Below are 24,162 nucleotides of genomic sequence, written 5' to 3' on the forward strand. Positions count from 1 at the left end.
CACTAAGCTTTCTTGTTGAATGACATTTCCGCCATGGAGGTTAACAGCCACTAAGCAGGTCCAAGTTAGACAAGCAAGTAAATGCTGTTTGTTCGCTCAGATAGCCAGGGTGCTAGCATCAAAAAAGTATTACCTTAATCTGTGGTTTTCTTGAGATTTCTCTGCACCATGTGGCCTTCTGGTCATTCCTCTTTTTTTTTTTTTTTCTGTCAGGGGTTTCACCTGTTATCTCCTCCCCACTTCCTGTTCCTTGGTTCAACTTCCTGTTATGTTTTGTTTTTTCTCTCCAAAAGCTTCACCTTTATGTCACCATATTTACAAGACTGCTGGACTTAATCGCAGTGTCGCTGTGAGCGAGATACTGACATGTGATTCTACGCAGTTTTTACATTCAACAGTTTTTTTTTTTAAATGTGAGAACACCCAAAGACGAAAGAAAAAAGGCAAGTGTATTGTGCGTGCAACAGAGGGCATACTACAAACTGCCCAAAAAAATACAAAGATGAAATATGAATAGTTCAACTATACAACATAGTATGATTCCAAAAAAAGTTTAATATCATGTCAAACTCATTTTACAACATTACCCCTGAAAATGCATTAAATGGCTTTTGCGTTCTCTGGTACAACCCAGGCTAAACTTGGCTCCTCCCAAACATACAAAGCTTGTCTCTTTAATGCGATGTATCACTTCAACTTCTTTGAGGTATCAACTGTCTTTTTAAAACCAAAGTGAATTCAGAACTCGTGAGCCACGAATGTGTAGGGATTGCTGTAGTATGGTTATTGTCAACACTTTTTTTTCTTTTAATCAGAGATGCAAACAAACCTTTGTAGTTAATTTTTTTATTGTGTGTGTGCTGATTCCGAATTTGGCCTAGTTTTCTCTCTTTCACATCAGGTTTTCATTAATAATAATAATATTTATGAATTAAGGGCAAGGTTCAGCAAATGGTGTGATTTTATTACTCAAAAGTCATAGCCATAAATTCCAATGCATAGTAAAATCTGTATTGCGCAAGTTTTTATACGTCAAAGCTAAAAAAAAAAAAAAAAAAACCTGATGTGCTAGAGAAAAAGTAAAGACATTTTTGAAATCGGTATCGAAAATATGTAAAGGAAAATAAAAGGCCTTCATTGATTACCAGAGAAAAACAGCGTTTTCAATGTACCGCTCACCACAGGATTAAGCGCTCAGAATCATCTTTCAGAGAAATCCCATAATCGGGCCGTTGCTGATTTTGATCAGAAAGAAAGGAAAAAGCTCAAATTCATCCCAATTATCGGTTTGTGCGGAACTCGCTTAACACCTTGAGAGTACCAGTAAAATGTTTTCCCTTACTGTGAGCAATGTTGTAAATGAAGCGCAGATGAGAAATTCCTGAGAAAGAAAGAAAAATGAGAGTTGCGATAAGGCTGTTCAAGGCGGTGCATTCACTGAAATTACAGACAGGAGCAGCAGAAAGTCATCCTCATATCTCAATAGCGACCACTCAAGAGCGGCAACACCAAACTGCCATTCAAAGATTGACCACAAAAACATGTTTAAATAAAGAAAACATGTCACGTAATCCATGTTTGTATGACTGGACCCTAAAGGGAGTTAGCAACTGTGGGCACAAACAAACACAAGCCATCATTCAGATATTATTATAATTATTATTCTATATTGACCTTAAAATGAGCAGCTTACATTCCTGTTTACAAGTACACAAGCAGAATCATCTTTAAGTTTGTAAGGTCATTCATTGGCATTGCGGAAAAGAGTCAGTTCGCAACAAGGACACCCACGCACATCCTGGACACTAAATGTTTGCCCCGCGTGGTTATTAAGGCACTGAAGTTGGACAGGTTGGGGGGAAGCAGGGGTAAGGTTCTTAATGTGCTCACTGGTGATTTGATTTGACACACCTATAACCATTTAAGGAGATCCTGTTGACTTGCTTTCACAAGAATGATAATGCTCAGTTTGGAGTTCAAGAGAGACACATTTCATGTTTATTAACTGCGGTGTCCAACTGAAACACATCCCATTTTCCGTGTATAGATTGGCAAATCTGATTGGTCCGGTGATTGCTTATCGTGTAAATGCTAATTAGAATTCCTTCAGACATGGATAATATTCGGGTAGATTAAGATGATCCTCAATGGGGTACCTACATTTGTATTAATGATGTCCAATGAACTTAAGTTTTCTTAACCCTTTCAGGGACAGCGTTACTACAGTGGACAGCTTTTCATGTTACCAGGTTACAGGGTGCATGAAAGGTTGAAATACTTTTGATAGTATCGAATTTCACTGCAACCACAATAATAAACACATTATTGAATAAAACTGTGCATTATTCCCTCGGTATAGACTGTATTCCAGTACTGCACAGTCCTTTATTGTAGTGGTCCCCAACCATTTTTGTGCCACGACAGGTTGAGTTCGCGGACCGGCAACCATTTTTTTCATCGCTTTTAAATTGCCAGTTTGAAAGCACTGCTACTGACAACGATAATTATTGAGTAATTCAAAATATAACACGGTAATTCACTACGAAATGGAGCAATCAGGAATAATAAAAACGTCTTAAAATGAAAACATAATTTTAAAATTACGATCCTACATACGGCGTTAGCTTCATTGCTACTTGTAAAATGGGACACGACTGATTGCTGGTTTCATCCGTTGGCTGCCGGATAGTTCTTAGCGACCAAATTGGTAATGTTTATTGTGCAAACTTCTCCGATTTTTTTCATGCTTTCCACTTGATCACCTGGGTGCTACTTGTTCAAATAATTCGACAGGTTTCGTGTATCGTCGTGTTTTTGACGGAGCATGCACGACAACGTCCTCCTTTCACGTCCCTCTGGTGATACCGCGGGTGGAGGAACATCTCTTGTCAAAATAGCTTCATCTTCGGAAGTCAAGGCTGCCCATCAGCTGCGCGATAAGATGTTCGTTTGCTCAATTTGTTGCTATTACTTTCTCAGTACAGCTTTGGTCAATTTGTTGCTATTACATTCTCTGTACCGCTTCTTCTTTCATTTATTGGCAAATTCTGTTGATTTCAAATTTACAACCAAGGTTAAAAGAAGGACTACGATTGGCTAGAGTCGCGCACTTTTCTACGTCACGTCTGATGGAGAAAATTTGCTGAAAACTCGCCGTTCTGTCTCTTTGTGGCCCGGTCCTTAACGGGCCGAGGTTCGGTGGGGAAAACTGCTATATCGGACCCTTTTTTTTCTCGCATTGAATACATAACGGTGACGATAAAGTGGCCGGTGAGTATACGCCATTTGTAATAAAACACACAAAATGACCCATTAAGATATAGTGAATCCCGTTGACAGTGCATCATTGCAGCTTTGGTGCTTTTGGTTAGCAGGGACATATACAAACAGTTCTCGCAGTCTTTTGTTTTTTTTTGTTTTGTTTTGTTCCTCCAACAGAGTCACTCATATGAATTAAGTTTGCAACTATGTGTGCAACGAACTGGTTGAGAGGTAAGTCATTGCCAAGCGCGGGCGGTGACTGTAAAACAGACATGGAAATCCTGGAGGTCCTCTGTTTAGCTGAACAGCTGCATGCTGGCCAGGGACAGTTTTGACGACATGAATATCCAAAAAGGCGACGACCTCTCTCTCTCCTTTTCTGTCATTTAGTCACACAAGTGTCCCCTTGGAATAAGCAGCCCCCTTATTTGGTTTGCACTAGAAGAAGATAAAAATAAACAGAAAGTTGGGATTAATTTGATAGTGATTAAAGCCTTGTAGATGGAGCGAGCACTCAAGTACGCTCACATATAGGTAGGCCGACACAGCCAGTAACACACCAGAAGATAAGAAACCCGACTTTATGAAATATTTCCATGGTAAATGTTACAAAGATATTGCCGTGATGTTTATGAATCAGAAGAAAATTGATCAATGTTTGTTGGATATAAAATCTTAAAGTTCAGTTTTGAGATTGTCGGCGAAAGCGAAAATAATTTGCGATACAAGTTATTAGTTGAATATTGAACGTATGCACTGTAAAATAAAATATGAAGTTATTGCCAATTAAAATATGAAGTTAAGATTCTCTAAACCCAAAAATATAGAACGAATAAACAGAAAAAATGTCAGGTTAATGTTGATGGTTGCTAATAATAGTTGCTAATGCATGTGTACCTAATATTGTGGCCTTGAAGAGGACTGCGTGAAGAAGTGAAAGACGCAAATTGCATATCCCGGTCAAATAAATGAAAGGCTTTGCGAGCTATATTCACGAGCTCCCATCTGACTTGCTTCTTATTATCCCTTTTGTTCCATACTTACCGTCCCAATGAGGGAAAAGGTGGGCAAATGGCTCATTGTTTCCTCCTGACCACCTGCTTGAGGTGGAGCTCGCTCTCGGCCGCCACGATAGGCAGCTCGTTCTTCAGGTGGTACGCGATAAGGTGGCTGATGCTCTCAAATAACATGTCTTTAGTCCGGACCTTGATATGAAATAAGCACCACAAAGAATATGGATTGCAGGACACTGTGTCAAATCCGGAGGTGGGACGAGAAGGCAAAAGTTTGACTCATGGAAACGGGGCTAGTACTGTAAAACAACACACTCGGGTGCATTCGTGCTGTCATGGATTTCCATTTTTTTTTTAATAGGATTATAAATATACTTTATTTTTTCCCCGAGTCCATTTCAACTCACCACTCCCTCAGGATCTACGAGAAGCAGATGTTTTGGCAGGCCGCAGTGCATGCCCGTCAGCACGTATTGGCCTTGGTTGGTGGTGCTTTCCCGCACGAGGAAGTCACCGTCTCGGACAAGCAGCTTCTCGGCATCCCGCCGGCTCATGCGGCTGTGGTACCAGGTCTCCCGCCGAAGTTGCTCCTCATTCGGGGCAACGGGGGCCCGACGCCGCGGAGGACTGGGCCACTGGTCTTCCAGCAGCGGCACGCCTCTGCCGTCGGCCGCAGTGACACCGCTGGCCTCGTGCAGTCTTAGGGCGTCCTCAAAAGGCCCTGCAGGGCAGCAAGAATGAGAAATAACTCGGTCTTATCTGTTAAAAGACAGTCAATCCCTCCCGTGTGCATTCTATAAAATTAAAAAAATAGTTAAGAGATGATTTAACTCTTTCGTGCACCCTGTAACCTGATAACATGAGAAGCTGTCCACTGTCGTAACCGTTGTCCCTGAAAGGGTTTAACATAAATTCCCCTGAAGTGCATGTGTACAAAACTTCCGCTAACAACCCAGGCTAAACTCAGCTTTCATCGACACGTTCGTCTCTCACTCGAGATGCAAAGTACAACTTACTTCTTTGACACCAATTACTACTTTCATTCCATGGCGCCTTATAGAAAGCGCAAATAAGGAGCGGTTGTTGGCTTCAAATTACCCAATCATTGACTGCGTATCAAATGTGAAATATGAGTACTAACTCATGTCAAAGAGGTCCTTCTTCGGACTGTCGGGCCCCTTGGCCCCTCTCTGTCCTCCATCGGGGCCGTGAGCCAGAGAATCCAAGTTCTCCAAACTCTGCGTGTTCACGTACTGGTGCTCCTCGTAGTCTTTATTGCCAGGCGGCTGGCCATCAGCGCACAGGTAACCATCTAACACACACACACACAAAAATATAATATTTACTCAAAGGTTCCTCATGTGGCCACTGAGTGTCTCACCTGAGCCACTGCTCGCATCAACGTCCCACTGAAGTTCATAGCAGAGCTCGCTTGCATGGAGAGTCGCTTGCTCCCTTTTTGCTGGTGAGCCCATCTAGGCACAAATACACGCTCATAGTAAAAAAAAACAAAAAAAAACCCAACAGCCCATCCATCCTAAATAATGCACGAACATCTCCCTCATCACGCCACCGCACATAATGTAGTTTGGAGGCACTCTATTTGAAACCCAAGCCACAGCACGTTAGCGTGTTTTCCCTCTCGCCCAGGGTCGAGCGGATCAAAGTGAGTCATATTTGTCTTTGGGCAATTAAGGTGCGGCAACATCACAGGCTCTGAAGGGAAGGGAGTCTGTTTGTTGTGGGAACTGTAGTGGGAGTCAACTGAATCGTATCATACGAAAAGGTATTTCGTTATCTTATGTTTTGGTTACTTTTAGATCAGTGAATCCCAACCACTGGGCGGGCCACGGTACATTATGATACCATTGGAGATCATCTTTCTTTAGCCGTGGGAAATGATCTATGTACTGTGTTTCCTAAAAAAAAAAAAAAAGCATTTTCATTCGTTTATCTATGCCCGTGCGTGACCTAAAGTGCAGCTGGAAAGTCTTCACAGCGCTTTACTTTCTCCACATTTTATGTTTCAACCTCATTCCAAAACAGAATAAATGATTCTTTTCCTTTCCCCTCAAAATTGTTGCTGCAGTATCATGCTATGGGGATATTTTTCAGTAGTAAAAATTTACTCTTAACTCGCCCGCGGCCTGATTGAGGCCACGTGGTGACAATTTCGAATCAAAGCTCCAGTCCCAATCCCAATTTCCAATGTCTGCTATCACTTACCAATTGTGATGCCCTGCTTTGCGGCTGTGCGTGGATGTGAGCTAGCTGAGATTTACTGGGCCGCAGTCTGGAGTCCACCACCCCACCGACGGGAGGCTCCTTGCCCGGGATGCTGTTGTAGTAGTCATGCTCTGAGAAGTCGTCGTCGTCGCCCCACACGGGCTCTTCTGTCCGGAAGGATCTGAGGAAAAACAAACAGCCCATTAACATCCACGCGCAGAACGCAATAGATTGGATCCGCTCTATTTTAGTCGCAATTGATCCAGCCTGAACTCTTGTTCCCATTTAATATTTATTTCACTTTTCTTTTTAACAGGGTTGGCAACGTTTGGCCTGAGATTTGTTGTATTCATTTAATTTTTGCTCAAATTGGTGATTCAAAATGCATTTCTTTGTTTTTGTTATTTATAATCTACTTTAACCCGTTTTTTTTAAATTACAAATGCTCTGGTCCACCTCCTCATTTTCAACATCAAATATGGCTCTTGACCACCAAAGTTGGCCCGCCCCCACCGCCTAACAAGATTATAGCAACAGTGGCAATAATATAACGACGATGTAGGCGTTCGATTGGATTAAGCCGATCAGATGTCATCCCCACATCTGAAGATGATCTATTTGGATCACCACCGCTGCCGAGCACTGCAGACAGAGCCAGCGTCTGCGCGTTGTAATGGGAATGAGTCTACATCATATCAGCAGTTTCTATTTTTGTGCCCCTTTATTGTTACTTCCTATCAATAATGCAGTCAATTAATTTTTCCGCTGCTTGAATATATTACTTGCTTCACTTTAGATGGACAGGCCTGAAATTTGCGCATACGGGGACAGCTTTAAGACCGTGGCAGGTTCTGTTTGGCAGATGTTGTTTTGAACTGTTCTCGTGGGTTGGTTTGTCCAAAGCCGTTTCCCCAAACAGGAAGTCCACCATTTTAGTATGAAGAGTGCTGTATTCAGAATTGTAAGGCACTTCTTGACATTTTTTGAGTCAAATCTTATAGCACAAGAAATGGTCGGCAAAGAGCTTCCACAGCATCATTGTTCAAAGGGGTCTACCAGAAGTGGAGGGAATTATGAACAGTTCCAATTCAGTATCATCACAAAACAGCTTCTGCTCGAAAGCAAAAAAAAAAAAAGTCAGGAAAAACCTAGAACAGGTGAACTTTAAGGTTACTTTAAATTCCACTTTGAAAAAAAAACACTTGAAATGCTGGCAGTTGTGTGCTCACTCCAATTCAAAATGATTGAATGCGATGCGGAATTCGGAACTTATAAGAGAGTGTGTACACTTGTGTTACTTCACCTTTCAAAAAAGATATCCTGTATATATTTTTTTCAATGAAGCTGGACAGGTTAGAGTTCATGTTAATGGTGGGAAAAGTTTTGAAATGATTTATTTGGTCATTCCTAATCACAAACCCCGTAGCATTTCAACAGGGGGTGTAGACTTTTGAGAAACACTGTATGTGTAACGTGGAGTACTCAGTATGGGTAAATGGTACACATTTGTCGATTTTTCTTTTTTGTTGTTGTTGTTTTTCTCCCCGCGTCATGTTTGGGACCTCATGTCTTCCAGATGAAGGTGATTTAAAAAAAATAATAATAATCATTAAAAGTGTAACCAACCCATGCTGTACATTTACCTGTCCAAAGACGTCAGAGTCTTGGGTGGACTGTGCAGATACTGTTTAAACTGCAACTCGAAGGCTTGGCCGATGGTACTGATGACATTCTGGGCCAAACCGTCCGAGCACTCCAGAATATGACACGCTGGCAGAGGGAAGGGGGGGGGGGGGACACAAGCCATTGGTCCACTGTGCGTTTTAAAAGCCACAAACTTGAGTTGCTGGTGGATTTTCGACTACCTCTCTGATTCACCGGGTCTTTTGCCACGTACGCAACATAATCGGGTGCGTCCTGCGGAAATAATAGAGAAAGGCATTAGAGAAAGATGCCGACGACGGTTGGACAACATTGCGACCGAACGCTCGACTGACCGTGTCCCCGCCGGAGGCGAATGAGATGGACTGCATGGGGTGGTGGGCTAACATCTGGAAGACAATCACACTGATGATTATGGTGGGCATGCTACGATCTAAAAAGGGAGTTTTCAAACTTTTAAGCTCCGAGGTAGAAATGCTACACACTGGGTAATTGGAACTTTTGCCATCAAGTGGACAAGCATTCAATTGTCCTTTCTGTCGCTATCCATCACTGACATCGACAGATGAACAAAGATGCATAAATAAGGACTTTCAGAGCAATTTAGTCAAGTCGGGTAATTTCCCATGGTACTTGGGAATCCCTGAATAGGTGCTTCTACCTGTCGCGTGGTAGGAATGAGCAGTCCCAGTCCGTCTATGGAAACGTTGACCGCGATGCTCATGCCGGCAAAGCGTAGGTTGCTCTTCCCCATGATGGACTGAAGCGCTTTGTTCACAGCCTGTAACAATGGCAATGAGTTGAGACTGCATCGAAGAGATGTCACGTGCCACCAATGTGACTCTGACATAGCATATGTAAAATACGATCATTAGGATGGAGGAAGGGGATGCATTTCGCGACTGACCTTCTTCCTCCATGCGCCTTTTCCACCCGGCACGGCGTCACAGAGCCTGTTGATGGCCTCCCTTAATTAGCGGATTGAAGAAAAGGTCAGAGAGCAAGTTATCCTACCGACGAGAGCCACCATTCAATCACTGGCAGATTGGCTGGAAATCGATGCCCACTGGTCACTTCATTAGGTACATCTGCGCATTCAAAATAATTACCCAAAATAGCATTTTTTTTTTGTTAATGGAAAGATAAGTGTTGATGTATTTGCTCAACATAAAAAATTTAAAAAGCTGTTTTAAGAGAAGTAGATTTTGTAGCGAGGAACACAATGTCAATATTTTTTATTAAAAAGGTGAACGGATTACGATTGATAAATGAATACAGTAAATTTTAGAATCTTGCAAAAATATAGATGAGAAATCAAAATAATCCGAACAAATATGATATAATCATAATAATCCAACTGAATGTTCTATTTTGATTTCGCCAGTGTACCTAATGTAGTGGCCAATGACACTAGCATCGTAACGAGTGCCCCAAATCACAATGAAAAGATGTGACTGCATCAGGTGCTAAACAGAGCCGTTTTATCACCGATTTTTTACGACCTCGTTAAACGGCCCAATGATCAAAATTTCAAGCGTGAATTGCTTCGAATTTCCCCACATTTCTCAAGAACACTGTCGCAGCGCCTCCCAGGAACGACGAGCAAACGGACGCTTGTCTCTGTGTCAGGCGGTGGAGGGAAGCAGACGCTCGTTGCCTCGCCGTCATGGGACGCCAGGGACAGCAGTCAAGAACCCGGCGGCCCCTATCGAGTGGCTCGTAAATATTTAAAAAGCAGCAGCAGGCCCAGGCTTTGTCTTGAGTCAAGGTCTTGCCCCCCCCCCCCTTACGCAACGCTGTTCCGAATGATTCACACCGGTGTGGACAGTTGTCGTCGTTGTTTTTGTCCGCCCGCGCTCAGGCCCGTAAGATGGCGGGTGTTGTTGTTTAACACCACCGACAAAGACGGCAATGTCGGATGGCAACGTTCTGGACAATGAACTGCTTTCTTGACACCTGACCTTGCATTTGTGCTCTGAAAAATCTGCCACATCGACTATAATACAAACATTGATTAAAATGGTCCAGTTTTCACTCCTGGCCTTGTGGGTGACAGCTTTTTTTTTTTTTTTTTTTTTTAAAGGTGAGTCCTGCCAACAGGCAGCGTTGTGCATACATTACAGATTACTGCCTGCCCATTATGAAGACGGACAACGCTTTCCGCCAGCGAGTAACAGAGAATTGAAATGACCGAGTTCAGGCAAAGTGCAATTTGCATTCACGTGCTGTCGTTGAACTGCTTGGTTTTATCCCACAGAACCTTACATTTGGCAAACGCAGACCGAGACGGCCTCTCGTATGTTTTTTTCCGAGTTCTAATCCGATTTCTTGGGGGCTGAAATGCTGACATTTTTAGGCAGACACATTTATCATTTTCGCTGGACTTCAAATGTTGCTTCCATGTGTGTGTGTGTGTGTGTGTGTGTGTGTGTGTGTGTGTGTGTGTGTGTGTGTGTGTGTGTGTGTGTGTGTGTGTGTGGCAGCGATGCTCATTCATCTGCGTCGCTTCGTTCTCCAGGCACTGAATCGACTGCAGCTGGACTGTTCCTTTTATTCACTCCCGCTTGTGTTATGAATATGTTGGGCAAGGTTTTCGATACATCTTCATTTTATTTAATGAAATCCTTCCTGTGGATGGTATGATAAACAATGACTTCTCTTCCAAGGCTCACCTCGCTACCTCTGAGTTGTGAAGTTCCAGGTGTGGGAATGCGCCCCCGGTACCCGTGGTTAGGTTTGGCGTTTATCGTTGGCTCTTGTGTTAAGATTACAGGTTGTTATGCGGCTGAGTAAGAATTAAAAATCAGGATTTAGGTTCATCGTTCAGCGATAGTGCAAAGTGGTAAGGATTAGTAAGGCGAAAATTTGTAACTTTTCTTTCCATGTATTGTTATGTTTTGTTGTTTGGTCCACCCCTCCTCCTCCTCCTCGCCCTCACAAAATCATCCACTCCGACATTATCCGGCAGGTTCAACGTTGGAACGCTGCAGCTTTCCACAGTCATTAGTGAACATCATCAATAATAGATGCCACCCTGCTCTATCACTCCATCACTTCTATACCCTCCCCCACCCCCAAGTTCACTTTAGACGAGCAGGCTCACATTACTACCAATCGATTGAGTGAGAGAGAGAGAGAGAGAGAGATGAGGGGTAGGAGGAGCGAGTGCGTCTCGGGAGAGACTGAAGCCTTACTGCGACGACGATAACATTGTGTGTGTCAGGCACAAAAACACAACAGCTTCATCTCGTGACCTGACTTGGGATGGCAAACTGCAGCGGAAACATGACATTTATTCCCAAAAGCAAAATCTTCCAAGATTGCTCACCAAAAACCGTGACCAAAACTCAAACTCTTCGCAATTTTTGGATTTGTGTTGTATACATGGTTCAAATTTGGTAGCTGTTGGATTAAAACTCTTGCCGTAGTTTGTCTTTGTGGGACCCCTGGAAATGATCAAAATAGCCCTTAGATTAGTGCTTCAAACTAAAACGGCAGACTTGCTGTGTCTTTTGGGACATGTGTTATTGAGACATTTTTTTGTGGGTCAACTCATGACAGACATGCCCACCAAATTTCCTGTTGTTTTAATGAAACATTTAATCAAGCTCTGACTTGGCAGAGTTTCCTGGTTGGTGGGAAGTTAACAAACTTCGCTCCCGTGCTTCGCCAACGCGTGACAACCAAAACTCAAATTCAGGCATCCATAGGAACCCTGACATTAGCAGACATGCCTACCAAAACTTCCTGTTGCTAAGTAAAACATTTACTGAAACTCTGACTTTGGAGAGTTTTCTGTTTTATGGGGAGTCACTAAATATAGCTGCCCTCCTCCATCTGTGAAATTTGTCTCAATTTAGCATCGCTCATCTATCTGGTGTAGGTGGTTCATCTGGCAGACTTCCATTTTCGGGCATGGTTTCTTGAGACTTTTTTTTGTGGTTCCACTCAAACGCATCATAGACAGCTCCACCACATTTCATGTAGCTTAGCAGTCCTCAGCCATTTTTTTGCCCCATGGACCGGTTTAATGTCAGACAATGTTTTCAGAGACCGGACTTGAAGGTGTGACAGATAAATACAACAAAATATGATATGACCTGCATGAAAATTGGTATTTTCGAAACATAATAATAAACACAAATCATGACATGAGGAACGTCCTCACTCTCTGGTCGCTATGGTAATGTTTAAACGTGCCTTCAAAATAAGATACAAAGTGCATGGAAAATACGACTCACCATCGCCGCATATGATGCTGAGTGGGCTTGGTGCGTGGGAATTTCCCATTGAAATAGTTCCGTATTTTAAGTAGAAATCCTGAAACTGTCTGTTAAATGTAGCCTTCTTTTTCTTAAAAGTCATAGGCTCCTTTTCTGTCTCCTGGCTGGGCCTTTTCCCCTCACTTTCCAAAGACGTTTGTTTTTTACTCATTTTGCTAGCTCCTGGGTTTCATTTTAGCACTAACCTATCATGTGACCGAGAAGTGCACCTTGACCTGCGTCAAGGGTGACATACTGTCGACGCATGTAACAGAGAATCCGGCAATTTTTCAAAATGAAACATCTTTCAGCTTCTGAAATAAATACAACGGAAGTAATGTAAGTTATTTATTCTTTCTGTGTGGCCCAGTACCAAATGACCCACGGACCAGGACCGGCCCGCGGCCCGGGGGTTGGGGACCACTGATGTCGCTGAGTGAAACTGTCTTCAAGAGCTGGTTTGTTTTAAATAGTCCAGTGTTTGCTGCAGAGACAATTTTGAGGGGCTAAATTCAATTTCACGTCGTCGTCAGCGGATAATCCGAAATTCAAACATCTGTGCACAAAATCCTGAAATCGATGCCAACCCCTTCTTCTCCAAGTGCACACGGCGTTCAGAGCAGTGTGACATCACGGTGGCTAAATAGCTCACCTTGCATAGCTTAATGTACGATTATCTCGCAACTCAGTTCGTGAGCGTTCTTACCTTGTCACCTGAGTCCGCGTATTGAAGTCCAGGGAGCGCATTGACTTCAGCACTTCAATGCAGCCCATGTACTGCGCACACAAACAAATAAACAAAATAGTCAGCATTGTGTGTGTGAGTCCAATTGTGCCATTCGGATAACGTATTGCATGGAAGGGTTAAAAAGAGGCGAGAGGGATTCTCTTGAGATGGAGAAGAAACAAACATTGCATCATGTCATGCTGTCATCCCAGAGTCTATTTGTAACCCTGCATGATGTGAATTCCACGAATAGAACCTCCAAGTGAACGCCGGCCAGCGGAGTCGCATCCTAATGCACAGCAGGCCGAGGTGCTAATGGCACCTTGACTGGATTAGAAGCACTCAAAGCTCCCGGACACGGACAAACTGGAGCGTCTCACGTCTCTGCCGAGTGTCATCAGGATGCCCTTCATTGAACCAACTCGTGTGCGCAAAAGGTGCTAGAAAACCAGTAACAGTTTAGCTTCAAACGCCCTTCCCACACATATTGGAAACAGATTTCAGCGCAAGACAAAAACAACAATGTCAACACCTCCCGTAGACTATTGTAGGATTAAGAACGTCTGCAGCAGTTCTGATCCTATCCATTATTGGGTTCATCCAAGAGAGGGGAAAATAGCGAGGCCTTTGAGCCCGACTGCTTAATGAGCCTCATAACGAAATTTGAAGATGGGGGAAGTCTTCCATCAGGCAAATTGACTCTCCCTCCCCCTACCCCCCTCTCCCCCTGCGCTTTTTCACTGAATGCCTCCATTGTCAAACACACGCACGCACACACACACACACACACACACACACACACACACACACACACACACACACACACACACACACACACACACACACATCTGCTGATACAACTCATCGTGTCTTCCAGCCGGCCTATCTGCTCCCCTATCTGTTTGACTGCAGGGACTGTGACGTTCCAAGAAGTATTCCTGGGAAATTCGATAACACTGTCATCTTCTTTTCAAAAGGTCTTGTGTGACGCCTGCTGTTTTTTTTTTGGGGGGGGGGGTGGTTTGTTTTGTTGCATTTTTATTGGTGATTAAATGCACAACAATTTGACATTTTTCCCTTCAAAATGACAAATTAGCTTGGAAAAATATGTGACTTTATTTTCTTAAAAATATGATTCATTTCAGAGTATTTCATTTTATGTGGCCCGCGAAAGCAAATCAAACATGTCAACATCCTTGATGCTTGCTAAAATCTGCACCAAAAATTTAAATTCTCACATGTAATAAAGAAAAGAAAGATTGTACGCAAAAAAAAAAAATAAAATAAATTGTTTGAGATCCCAGGTAGACTTTTTCTTCTGTAATGGATTTTACATGATATATTGCTTTCATTTTCAGTCCTCATTTGGTGTTAAGATATTATATTGTAACTTCAATCAAATTCATTGGCGCAAATCATTTTGTCACTTATGGTCGTTAACGTCCGCTTGCATCGGGATCGGGCAATAACCCACCAGCACAAAAATGTTGGAAGTCAGTCATCTACAAGATTGGAGTGCAATATTAGATTCTTTCATCAAGTGAAGTGTGAGCGGGCATGTTCAGGATGATTCAGCCTGGGCACTCGGCTGATTGCCAATCAAGTTATCTTGGTGACGGCGTGCGTTTCGGTACATCATCGCTACATTATTGCTTCAGAGCCGCATCGCACTGTAAAGAGCGGAGTCGTCGTCAAGTGAAAACATACTTTAGAATCACGCTTGCAGGAGTGTGTACGGGTGTGTTTGGGTTCGAGTGAGCGACAGTGTACGCTCTTAATAAATAGCCAAGCACAGCAGAAATCCAATCTCGCTTTGACACTAACATACGCAGCGAGTATCCATCACGTGTGGATCTTCATGTGGTTTGCACCTAAAACCGTCCGTCAAATGGAGGGAAGGACCATTATACGGATTGCAGATGGATGCCACACCCCCGCAATTCCAACCTCCTCGGTGCTCCAACGTCAGTGCGGGACAGCACATGACGCCAGTGACTGTGATTAAATGTAATTGAATATAGGAATGAATTTCCAACCTCCTCGGTGCTCCAACGTCAGTGCAGGACAGCACATGACGCCAATGACTGATTAAATGTAATTGAATATAGGAATGAATGGTGCCTGGGTAATGCCATTAGCGAGCATGCCTGTTCAGGAGCCCCCACCCACGACTCCCCAACCGGTCTCACGGGCTCGTCGGGAGGGCGGGAGGAAAGCAACAGAACGGGTAGAGGCGAGTGGGTTGTTGGGGGCGGGGGGCAGGAACAATGGAGACATCAGGCTGTTTAGCAGCTTAGCGTAGGCATACGCTAGCCATTTTCAAACCGGTGATCTCAGCTGGATTGAGTCAGATCATCAGACTTGCCTCGGGAAATTATCTCATTTAATTTAATGGGTCTAAAAAGTATTATGTAATTTCTAAATATATTGGACATTTGTTCATCTATCTATGCCAGTGACACATAGTGACAGGCAGAAATGTTAAATACGCTTCCGCAAGATGCAGTGGTGGGAAGCATTGCAGTACAAATACTGCGTTACTATGTTTTAGATATCTTGAATTGACTTGAGTATTTCTTTTTTTGACTTCTTGCTTTTAATCCCTACATTTGAAAACAGATGTCTGTACTTTGTTAAAATAGTCTTGTTACTTCTTTAAAACTTCTGTGGATGAAAAATCTGAGAAAATGTGTACGTATCGAAGTAACTTGAGATACTACTACTCCTACTGCATGTGATTTTTAATGAGTAAAAGAGCATCATCGTATAATAACATATTTTAGAAGATGTAAAGTAATAATCAGAATGTCAAGAATGAAACAGTTTGTGAGACATGATAAATTAATTGTGGCTCTTTCTGGAATGTGCGATTTGGCCACCAGGGGGCAATATGATGCTGCCATGCAGAAACAAAGAAAAGTTGCGCAACTGTTGTGGGTTATTTAACTTATTAATATGACTTGTTTTTCGCAGAGGATCAATATATATCGGTGAGTATTGTTATATTGGTGGTGTGTTGTCTCTTCAAATACGTGTTGAGGTTATTAAATAAACAGACAACCAAAAACATGTTCTTCATTAGCCTTTCTGTGCCATTTCTTAAGCTAGCACTCTCTGGCAAAGTTATGTGGTTATAATCAATACAAAAATGTCCAATTCTCTTTGTTTTATGTTTAGTGTGAATAAACTTCAACTGGCACTGGCAATGGACCGCATGAAGCCTCTTTTTCGAAGAATCGTTTGCTATCTACCAAACTGCTGCTTGTTGTCAAGTGAGTTAAACTGAATTCAATGCAGCCAAACTATAATGTGAGATCTGCTTTAACCAGAGTATTTTTTTTTCCACAAAAGTACAGCATCTATACTTCAACTTAAGTCCAGATTCTTGTAAGGACCCTTCCTCTCACACAGCCTAAAAAACAAAATCCCAACAAAGCCACCATAATAATTTTAATGTCAGGCACCACCTGAAGGTACACAAGAAGTGGGTGCGCCACAATTTTAGAATCGCCACCAAAACATAATTTCCTCTGCCTAGGTTATGTTGTGTTTACTGTTATCCCCAGATTTCACTATAACAACAATTCCCCAGTTTCACCCCCTCCCCATTTTCCTTCATATCCCAGGCACGAATGTAGCTCAGGAGGAGTTTTAGTTTCTCCATGAAGCTGCACATGCTGATTTAAAAGGTCTATGCTGGAGATGTCCTTTAAAGGATCCTGTTTTCCCACACGTGAACGTAAACAATCCCGAGCGCCACTCCCACAAGGTCAAAGTGGGGCGATCAAAGTGAACGTTTGTAAGGGGTGTTGACCATTTTGTTGATAGTGTGATGCATGGCAACCACGCTAAACACATGCTGGGAGGCGCTCGCACGCCAAGTCATTTATCTTTGTGAGGGATGTGTTCCCAAGCCCAGCCACATGCTCTGCATAATAAGCTGGCAGACACGCTTTGGGTTTTCTTTTATTTTTTGAAGTCTTGTTGATCAACTATGACAAACTCGTTTTGTAGCCTTTTTTTTCGGACCATGGACAACTACTACACTATTGTTTTCTTCTGAAAATTATTTTGAATTGCTTTGCATTTGTATACCTACATTCCATTGAAACAATTTTATCAGTCACCTCACTGACACCATTTTTCTGCATTTCGTCTGCCGTGGAAAAGGTTTGGACATTCCTGCTGTAAATTGTCTATCGGCGTGAATATGAGTGGTCTGGTTACCAGTCCAGGGTGTACCCTGCCTCTCTGCCAAAGTTAATTTGGATAGTCATGATGTGGGGTCCCTCAGGGGTCAATCCATGTACCCCGTTTGTTCAGCCTGTATATGCTTTATTTAGGTCAAATTCTTCAGAATGGCGACGTTGGCTATCAGTGCGATGCAGATAACGCGCTTCTATATCTAGCAATGTCCCCAAATGACATGAATCAATTCGTGGCTTGTGTCACTGTCTAAAGCAAATTCATAACTGATGAATGAACCAAATGTTGTCTAAACCAAAACAAAACTGAGGTAATTTTGTTGGCAAAATAGAAAACAGGAGTTCTGAGTAACTATCTTTAAAAACCAAAGACCAAGTCTGAAACAAAAAAAAAACCATTCAGACGGAAGGTTTACATGCTCAGAGCAGACCGGGATAAGCTTATTCATGCTTGTATCTCCACAAGAATTGATTATTGTCATGCTCCTCTGACTGGACTCCTTCAAAAGAGCATCAAACAGCTGCAGCTCATTCAGAGCGCTGCGACTCGGATTGTGACCAGAACAAAGAGATCAGAACCAATTAGTACAGTCCTACGGGATTTACACTGGCTCCCAATTAGCTGTTGAATAGACTTTCTAGAAGTTTCACTACTGGTCTATAATTCACTGAATGGTTTAGGATCGAGGGATTGAGTGACAACAGAAGGGGCACAACAACAGCCTTACCACCAATAATGATTGTGCCTGCTACCTTCATGACAAAAGCTAAAGAAAATGAATGGATGGATGAATGAATTGGATTTTGGAGCAGAAGGGCATTGAAAGTGACTCTGAACTCACCCTGACGATATAGGAGGCTCCCGGTCCTGCAATCTTCTTGTCCGGGTGCAGCCATCCTTGGGAAGGCTTGTGGATGAAGCTGCCTTTCTGGCTGAAATCCTCCCCGCTCTGCCATATGCCCTCCACCCTCATCCTACGACTCATTCCTGATCTGGAACTTCCACCGCCGGAACCCCCGGGGCTCGCCGTGACCTCCCCCAACCCGTGGCCGGACTGTGCCGCCGCTCTCTGCCCCCGAATGGCCTGCAGAGAACACGGGGTGACACACACCGGGTCACAGGAGTTGAGCACAGCAGCCAGACTGGCCACGGGGCCGCTGGCCGGCGGCGCTCCGCTGTGCCTCTGCGACGTCGACGAAGAGGAGGACGAGGAAGGGGACCCTTGGTGGGCAGCTTTGCTTGAGTCCTTGCTGGAGCTGGAGCTGGAGCTGGAGCTGGAGTTGATGTCACTTCGGCTGAGCAAGGAGTTGGAGAACTTCCACTGCGGCATCTTGGGGATGAGCATGCAGAAGGTGGTGGTGCCATCCTGGTCCCCATCCAGGCAGGGTGAGTCTGCCAGAGCCGCGGCTCCAGAGGACCTTGCGCCGGAGTCCAAGGGGGGCAGGGGGAGGCCGCGGGCTGAGGATGGCACCACCGGGGTGGCCACAACTTTGCCGCTCATGGCTAAGCTCTGCATCAGGTCATCGGAGGAGGAAGTCACGGACTCGTTGCGAAAGCGGTCATACTTTGGCTTAAGGAGCATGCCCGGAGGATCCACCTGAAGAAGCTCAATGTTGGGGATGGGGAGGGAGAGGGGAGAGGGAGAGGGAGAGGGAAGGGAGGGGAGGGGGAAACAGGAGAATCTTCCAGGCGGAGTCTTATATCCAATTCGGTGGGAGTGATCCCGTTCCGCACGCACACCTCGCCGATGTCACGCCGCTCCTTGGTCCTGTGTGTGTATGAGCAGCCGCCCTCCTTCCTCACACTGCCCTGGGCCGGCAATCTTGTATTGCGTCGGGTGCTCTCCCTCCCTCGTTCTCTTTCTGCAGATGATGTCATTGGCTCTTTTCGCCCTGCCCTGCCCATGCTCTTTGACAGCATTAGCTAATCACATCTGTCTCTTGGCCACACGCACGCACACACGCTCATGAGCTCTTCACACGCTTCCTCGCTCGCTCACTCTCACACTCACGCGCATGCACACATTCACTCAATGAGTCACACACACAATACACGTACACTCATTTGCAAATACTGACACACGCACACAAAGTTGCACCAATTCATGCACACACGCACACTCACCCACGTCAAAGCTTATTGTGTCAAATAATTACATTTTCCATTAAACGGAGTTTCATTACAAAGCCTCCCATTTCATTTTATGTAATCGACTCACCTCCCTAATTTGTGTTATTTTGCCTATTTGCATTGGTGTAACTCCAGCCTTAACTGAACATGCAGGTGCACAGAACAAAGGGAAACGTCAGTACTACAACTTTTAAGTCATCTCATTAAGTGTTCCAGTGATCGCAGAGCTGCGAGTCTTGACTAGATTTGGATTCGTGTGTTCAAGACTCACAAACTTACAGCTGGCAATAAGCTTGTGAAGTAAAAATAAACATCAAATCAGAAATGAATTTTGGATGATGCCAGCATGCAAAATAAACAAAGATCCACAGGTTCGAGAGTATTTCCAATGTCATTCACTTGCGTTGCACACACACAAAAAAATAATAATCATGTCGATTATTTATCACTCAAAGAGCATTTTAGTTCATTTTCCTAATCATGAAGTCAAATCAAAGTCAATGACAACATTTTCTCATCGTGTCAAATCGGATCATCATCATTTCAATTCAATTGTCAGTGAAACAACTAGAAATGACATCATGGAATTCTTTACTTCTTACCTTTTCGTCTAAAGCGGTGTGGAAAATGAGGGTGGGGAATCACATTCAGTTAACTTCATCCAACGTCAGCTTAGCGATAAAAGAACAATGTAATATTACCACATTAGAACAAATTATGCACTTGCAAAAATTTTTTTTTTAAAAAAGGTGCCCCACCCTCTATAAAACAGCCAATCACAAGTTTGTTTGTCTTAGTGTGGAAGAAGTTACTAATAAACCAGATGGAATCAATAGTTGTTCAGCGATGACACTTTTTTATGCCTTATAAATGACAAGATGAAGAAAACGCCCCGCCATTATAATAAAATAAAGCGTGCTAAGAAACATCACGAAATGAAAAGAGCTAATAAGTCACCTCCTAACTGTGCTACTGTGTGTTCACAAATCCGACTGTGAATGCTGCAGTGCTCATTAGATTGCACAAGTGTGGCTACGTTGTGGCTAATGTTCAATCGGAAACAGTGACGACCAGTGGAGTGATATACTCAGAGTGCCTAATGCCCATGGAGAAGGCTGGGGCCCGACTTTTGTGCACTGTTACTCTTTCTGGGTTATAAGATCCAGGTCCAGGTGTCTCCATGTCTTCCGTGGGTACTCCGTGTCGCCCCAACATGGAAAAAGCAGGCGGCCTGCGTAGATAAACGCTGGGGTGTGTGCTGTTATATCTACAAGGACCCGGCGTCTTGGCGAGGTCTACGGACGGTCCGCCTTGGCTGAAACAAGCCGACATTGTGTAGCTGGCGCCGGCCGGCTTGTTTGGGATGTGAGAGCCCATGAGTGGAGGGAGAGTGTACTTGTTGGGAGAGGGCACGGCGTCGGTGGTGCGGTAACGCGTGCGGCGGCCCATGGTGAAGGAAGGGGGTCGGCGCTGGAGGTTGCAGGTCGAAGCTTTTTCTGGGCTATAGGTCCCCGGTCCAGGGGTGTGGAAGGGCTCCTCTATAGGGGGAAAGATTAAAAAAAATATATGGTCAAGTCCGGCTGGGTAATGAATTGAGATTTAATCGTGATTTCCATTTTGGCTTCTCCCAATTAAAAAACATGATAATCAAAGAAAAATGATGAAAATACTAAGCGAAGCTCTGTATAGGCAAGTTCCCAATGCGGATGTACCCTGAATGCACCACTTGCATGGCAAGCGTTTCAATTTATATGATTCTGCCATCCGTGGGCCTGTTTTGAAACTGTCACACCAGTTGGGAGTTTATTCTGAAACTAAACACAAAACAACAAGATTTACACACATTGAATAGTCAAATACAAGACATACTTAAGTTGAAAAATGTTGTCAGGGCCAATGCTGAAGTCAGTGTAAAATCCGGGGGCGATATTTCTTCAAATAAACAATATTCAGGGACAAACGCTGTAAGAACATTAAGTTAATAGAGCTCAAGCGCGACTCTCTTCTTCTTCTCTCATCCAATGTGTTAACGTAATGCGTGCATGTCGCCACAGTGCCTCTAAGAGGCCAATCCGCGCACAGCAGGAACAGACACGTTATTGTTTTGTATTGCTGTAATTTTAATATACAGTATACTAATTCTACTTTGTTCCTCATTTTAATATTTCTTCAAATAACCAATATTCAGGCACAAACACTGTGGGAGCATTATATTAATAGAGACCCATCTTCGTCTTCCCCTCTTTTCCAATGTGTACGGCATGCATGCTTGCATGTCGCCACACTGCCCCGAAGAGGCCAATCTGCGCACAGCAGGAACAGACACCATTGTTTTTTATTGCTGAAATTTAAATACTGGATATTCTAATTCTACTTTTGTTACTAATTTGTTTTCTGGTCATTTTTTAAATTTATATTTGAAGTTGAGTTTATAAGGATTGAAGGGATTTTTATTGTGGTACTAATAGACATTTCCACATGGTAAACATGTTTATTTATATAGCGCTCACTCTGCACATAAATTGTGAGCTTACAAAAAAAAACAAACAAAAAAAAAAACTGCTGTAGAAATATAACGTAAATAAGTTGTGTCCCAAAAGTCACGACGCACTACCTTTTTTTCCATTTCGTTTTGGGTTTCTGCAGTCAGGGACAGAAAATTGACAAGCAATTTTGCGTCACTGCTCCATTGACACTGGGCGAGCCGCGGGCAAGGAAAAGATATGCAAAGATAGACATGCAAAGTCGAAGATGGCAAATTATGATGGCCTCACAGCTGTCAGAACACCCCGAACGAAATCGAAAAAAGGTATCGTAACTTTCGAGCCACCCGGATTCATATTTTTTTACTTTAAAACAAGTCAACAATTTACAACTATTTCAAAGTTAAATATACATGTCAACCATTAACTAGATTTACTACTTTTTTTGTCTTTTATGATTACATTTCACTGTGTTTGACAGTAGTCACCCTTGCAAAAAAAAAAAAAAAAAAACAATAAATGCCGTGAAATGATGATGGGTGCTTTGAATACGAAAATGGTGCCATCTGGTGGACAAACATAAAAATAGTGAGTTTGGAACACGGACATGAAAGACACAAGCATAAAAAAAAAATGTCAATCTTAACGTTAAGGATTGCATTGTTTTCCTTTGTTGAAAATTGACTTAAAAAAAGATACATTTAGAATGTTAAAGATCATCACCTACTTTTTACTTTAGTTCTGCCCAACATGGAGTATGCAGGCGTGCCGTCTCTCCCGAAGTGAGTCATCTTCGCATCGACGTGGTACTGAGGTCCCGGACTGCAGTCAACACAATACACTGCACACAAAAACAAACATCAAACACAAGACTCCACTTGAAAAAGAATCCTTTAGACGTTAATGTACGTTGATGTGTTGCAGTTCACTTAGATTGAGCCCCATGTTTGCACGATGCAGTTCACACTCCAAACTACAGTACATAACCACAATAGATAAATTGTGAAATGACAACAATATGTTTTTCATGACTGTCGGTGTAGTTTTTTTCCGTGCATGATTATAGGATTTTGTTTTGGATTTCATTCAACATTGGATACTAAGCATTATAATTGTTATTTGAAGGGAGGTAGAAGGGAGGCTTACTCTTGTCACTCATCCTGCCGTGGAAGGAGTATGCGGGGCTTGTTTGCTTCGTTAAGTCGTGGCCAATAAAGCCAATGGTAGGGGGTAGCCCGTATTGCCCTGGGCCGGGTCCTATGTAGACACAGTGAAGCAAATTGAAACAGATTATTGTTTTATATTATTATATTAAAAATATGAATCATGCCGCTTTGTTCAGCTATCTATGCCACTAACGTATAATGCCAGACAGGACTCTTCCATCAGACGGCAGAAAGAAACTGATGGAATTGTGTATGCACTCATATTTAATGCACAATCAAAAAAAGGTGTATGTAACTAAGATAAATATATTCCAGTCCTTTTAACTTATCAAAAACATAAATTGAAAATGGTTGAACTCACCTTTCTCTCTGCCTGCAATAGCCGGGTACCGTTTCTCCATCGCTCTCTTTAAAAATTACGCCTCTCAAAAATATGGCTTGTCACCGTGAACTTTCCAAAAGGTCAGCACTGAAGAAGACCCCCGTTGCTCATCAGCCTACGCAGGTGAGGAGCCCCTCCTTCCATCTCCTACCTGCCATTGCAACGCTATCTCTCTCGCTCTTTCTCTTCACCTGGCAAACCACAAAGCTCCCTCCCGCCTTTCCACTTTCCACTCATGTAATATCACTCATCAGCCATGCGTGTGGTCACCACGGAGACCGCTCGGGGCTTATCTCTCAGCCCCCTGCAGTGAATGGATACGCCGCATTCCAAAAGGAAGAGGCATGACATGGATGACAATGTCAAGCCCCAAGGGGCCAGATCTGACCCTGCGTGATGCTTGTCACAACATTTCCTAGCCTTCTATTTAAAAGTCAAGAGTTCTCCATGACAGCTGAGCAATTAATCAATGCAGGAGCATGCAATTTTCAAATACATAAACATTACCAACTCTAACTGAAGTACATAAAAAATGCTGTTTATCTATTATTCATAGTTCACTTGCCTTTATTTTTGCATAAGCTTAACCTAACCTAAAACCCAAATATTTATGTATAATAAATGTGCTAATTGTTTATGTAGTT

The 24,162-nt window shown here is 43.2% G+C and overlaps 2 protein-coding genes across 4 annotated transcripts; both read right to left on the reverse strand.

Moving 5' to 3' along the window:
• Positions 1-206: 206 nt before the first annotated feature.
• Positions 207-20,512, reverse strand: shc2 (SHC (Src homology 2 domain containing) transforming protein 2). 3 transcript variants are annotated; one of them, XM_019896963.1, is made up of 14 exons: positions 20,090-20,512; positions 18,199-18,954; positions 13,131-13,201; positions 9,070-9,130; positions 8,824-8,943; positions 8,498-8,551; positions 8,366-8,417; positions 8,144-8,270; positions 6,501-6,681; positions 5,656-5,749; positions 5,416-5,586; positions 4,682-4,995; positions 4,306-4,466; positions 207-3,699 (listed from the first exon to the last, which is right to left on the reverse strand). In XM_019896963.1, the coding sequence occupies exons 2-13, from the start codon at positions 18,937-18,939 to the stop codon at positions 4,338-4,340; spliced, it is 2,115 nt and encodes a 704-aa protein (XP_019752522.1). In that variant the 5' UTR covers positions 18,940-18,954; positions 20,090-20,512; the 3' UTR covers positions 207-3,699; positions 4,306-4,337. The 3 variants fall into 3 exon arrangements, with proteins under 3 accessions (XP_019752522.1, XP_019752523.1, XP_019752521.1); XM_019896964.1 differs by having other exon boundaries at positions 18,199-18,441; positions 20,090-20,507; XM_019896962.1 differs by lacking the exon at positions 20,090-20,512 and adding an exon at positions 19,098-19,831.
• Positions 19,922-24,162, reverse strand: cimap1d (CIMAP1 family member D). The gene is made up of 4 exons (XM_019896969.1): positions 23,498-24,162; positions 23,117-23,227; positions 22,698-22,811; positions 19,922-21,025 (listed from the first exon to the last, which is right to left on the reverse strand). Exons 1-4 carry the CDS (start codon positions 23,535-23,537, stop codon positions 20,538-20,540), a joined length of 753 nt encoding a protein of 250 aa, XP_019752528.1. The 5' UTR covers positions 23,538-24,162; the 3' UTR covers positions 19,922-20,537.

This window comes from Hippocampus comes, unplaced genomic scaffold, assembly GCF_001891065.2.
Source record: "Hippocampus comes isolate QL1 unplaced genomic scaffold, H_comes_QL1_v1.1 scaffold22, whole genome shotgun sequence".
NCBI classification, from domain to species: Eukaryota; Metazoa; Chordata; class Actinopteri; order Syngnathiformes; family Syngnathidae; genus Hippocampus; species Hippocampus comes.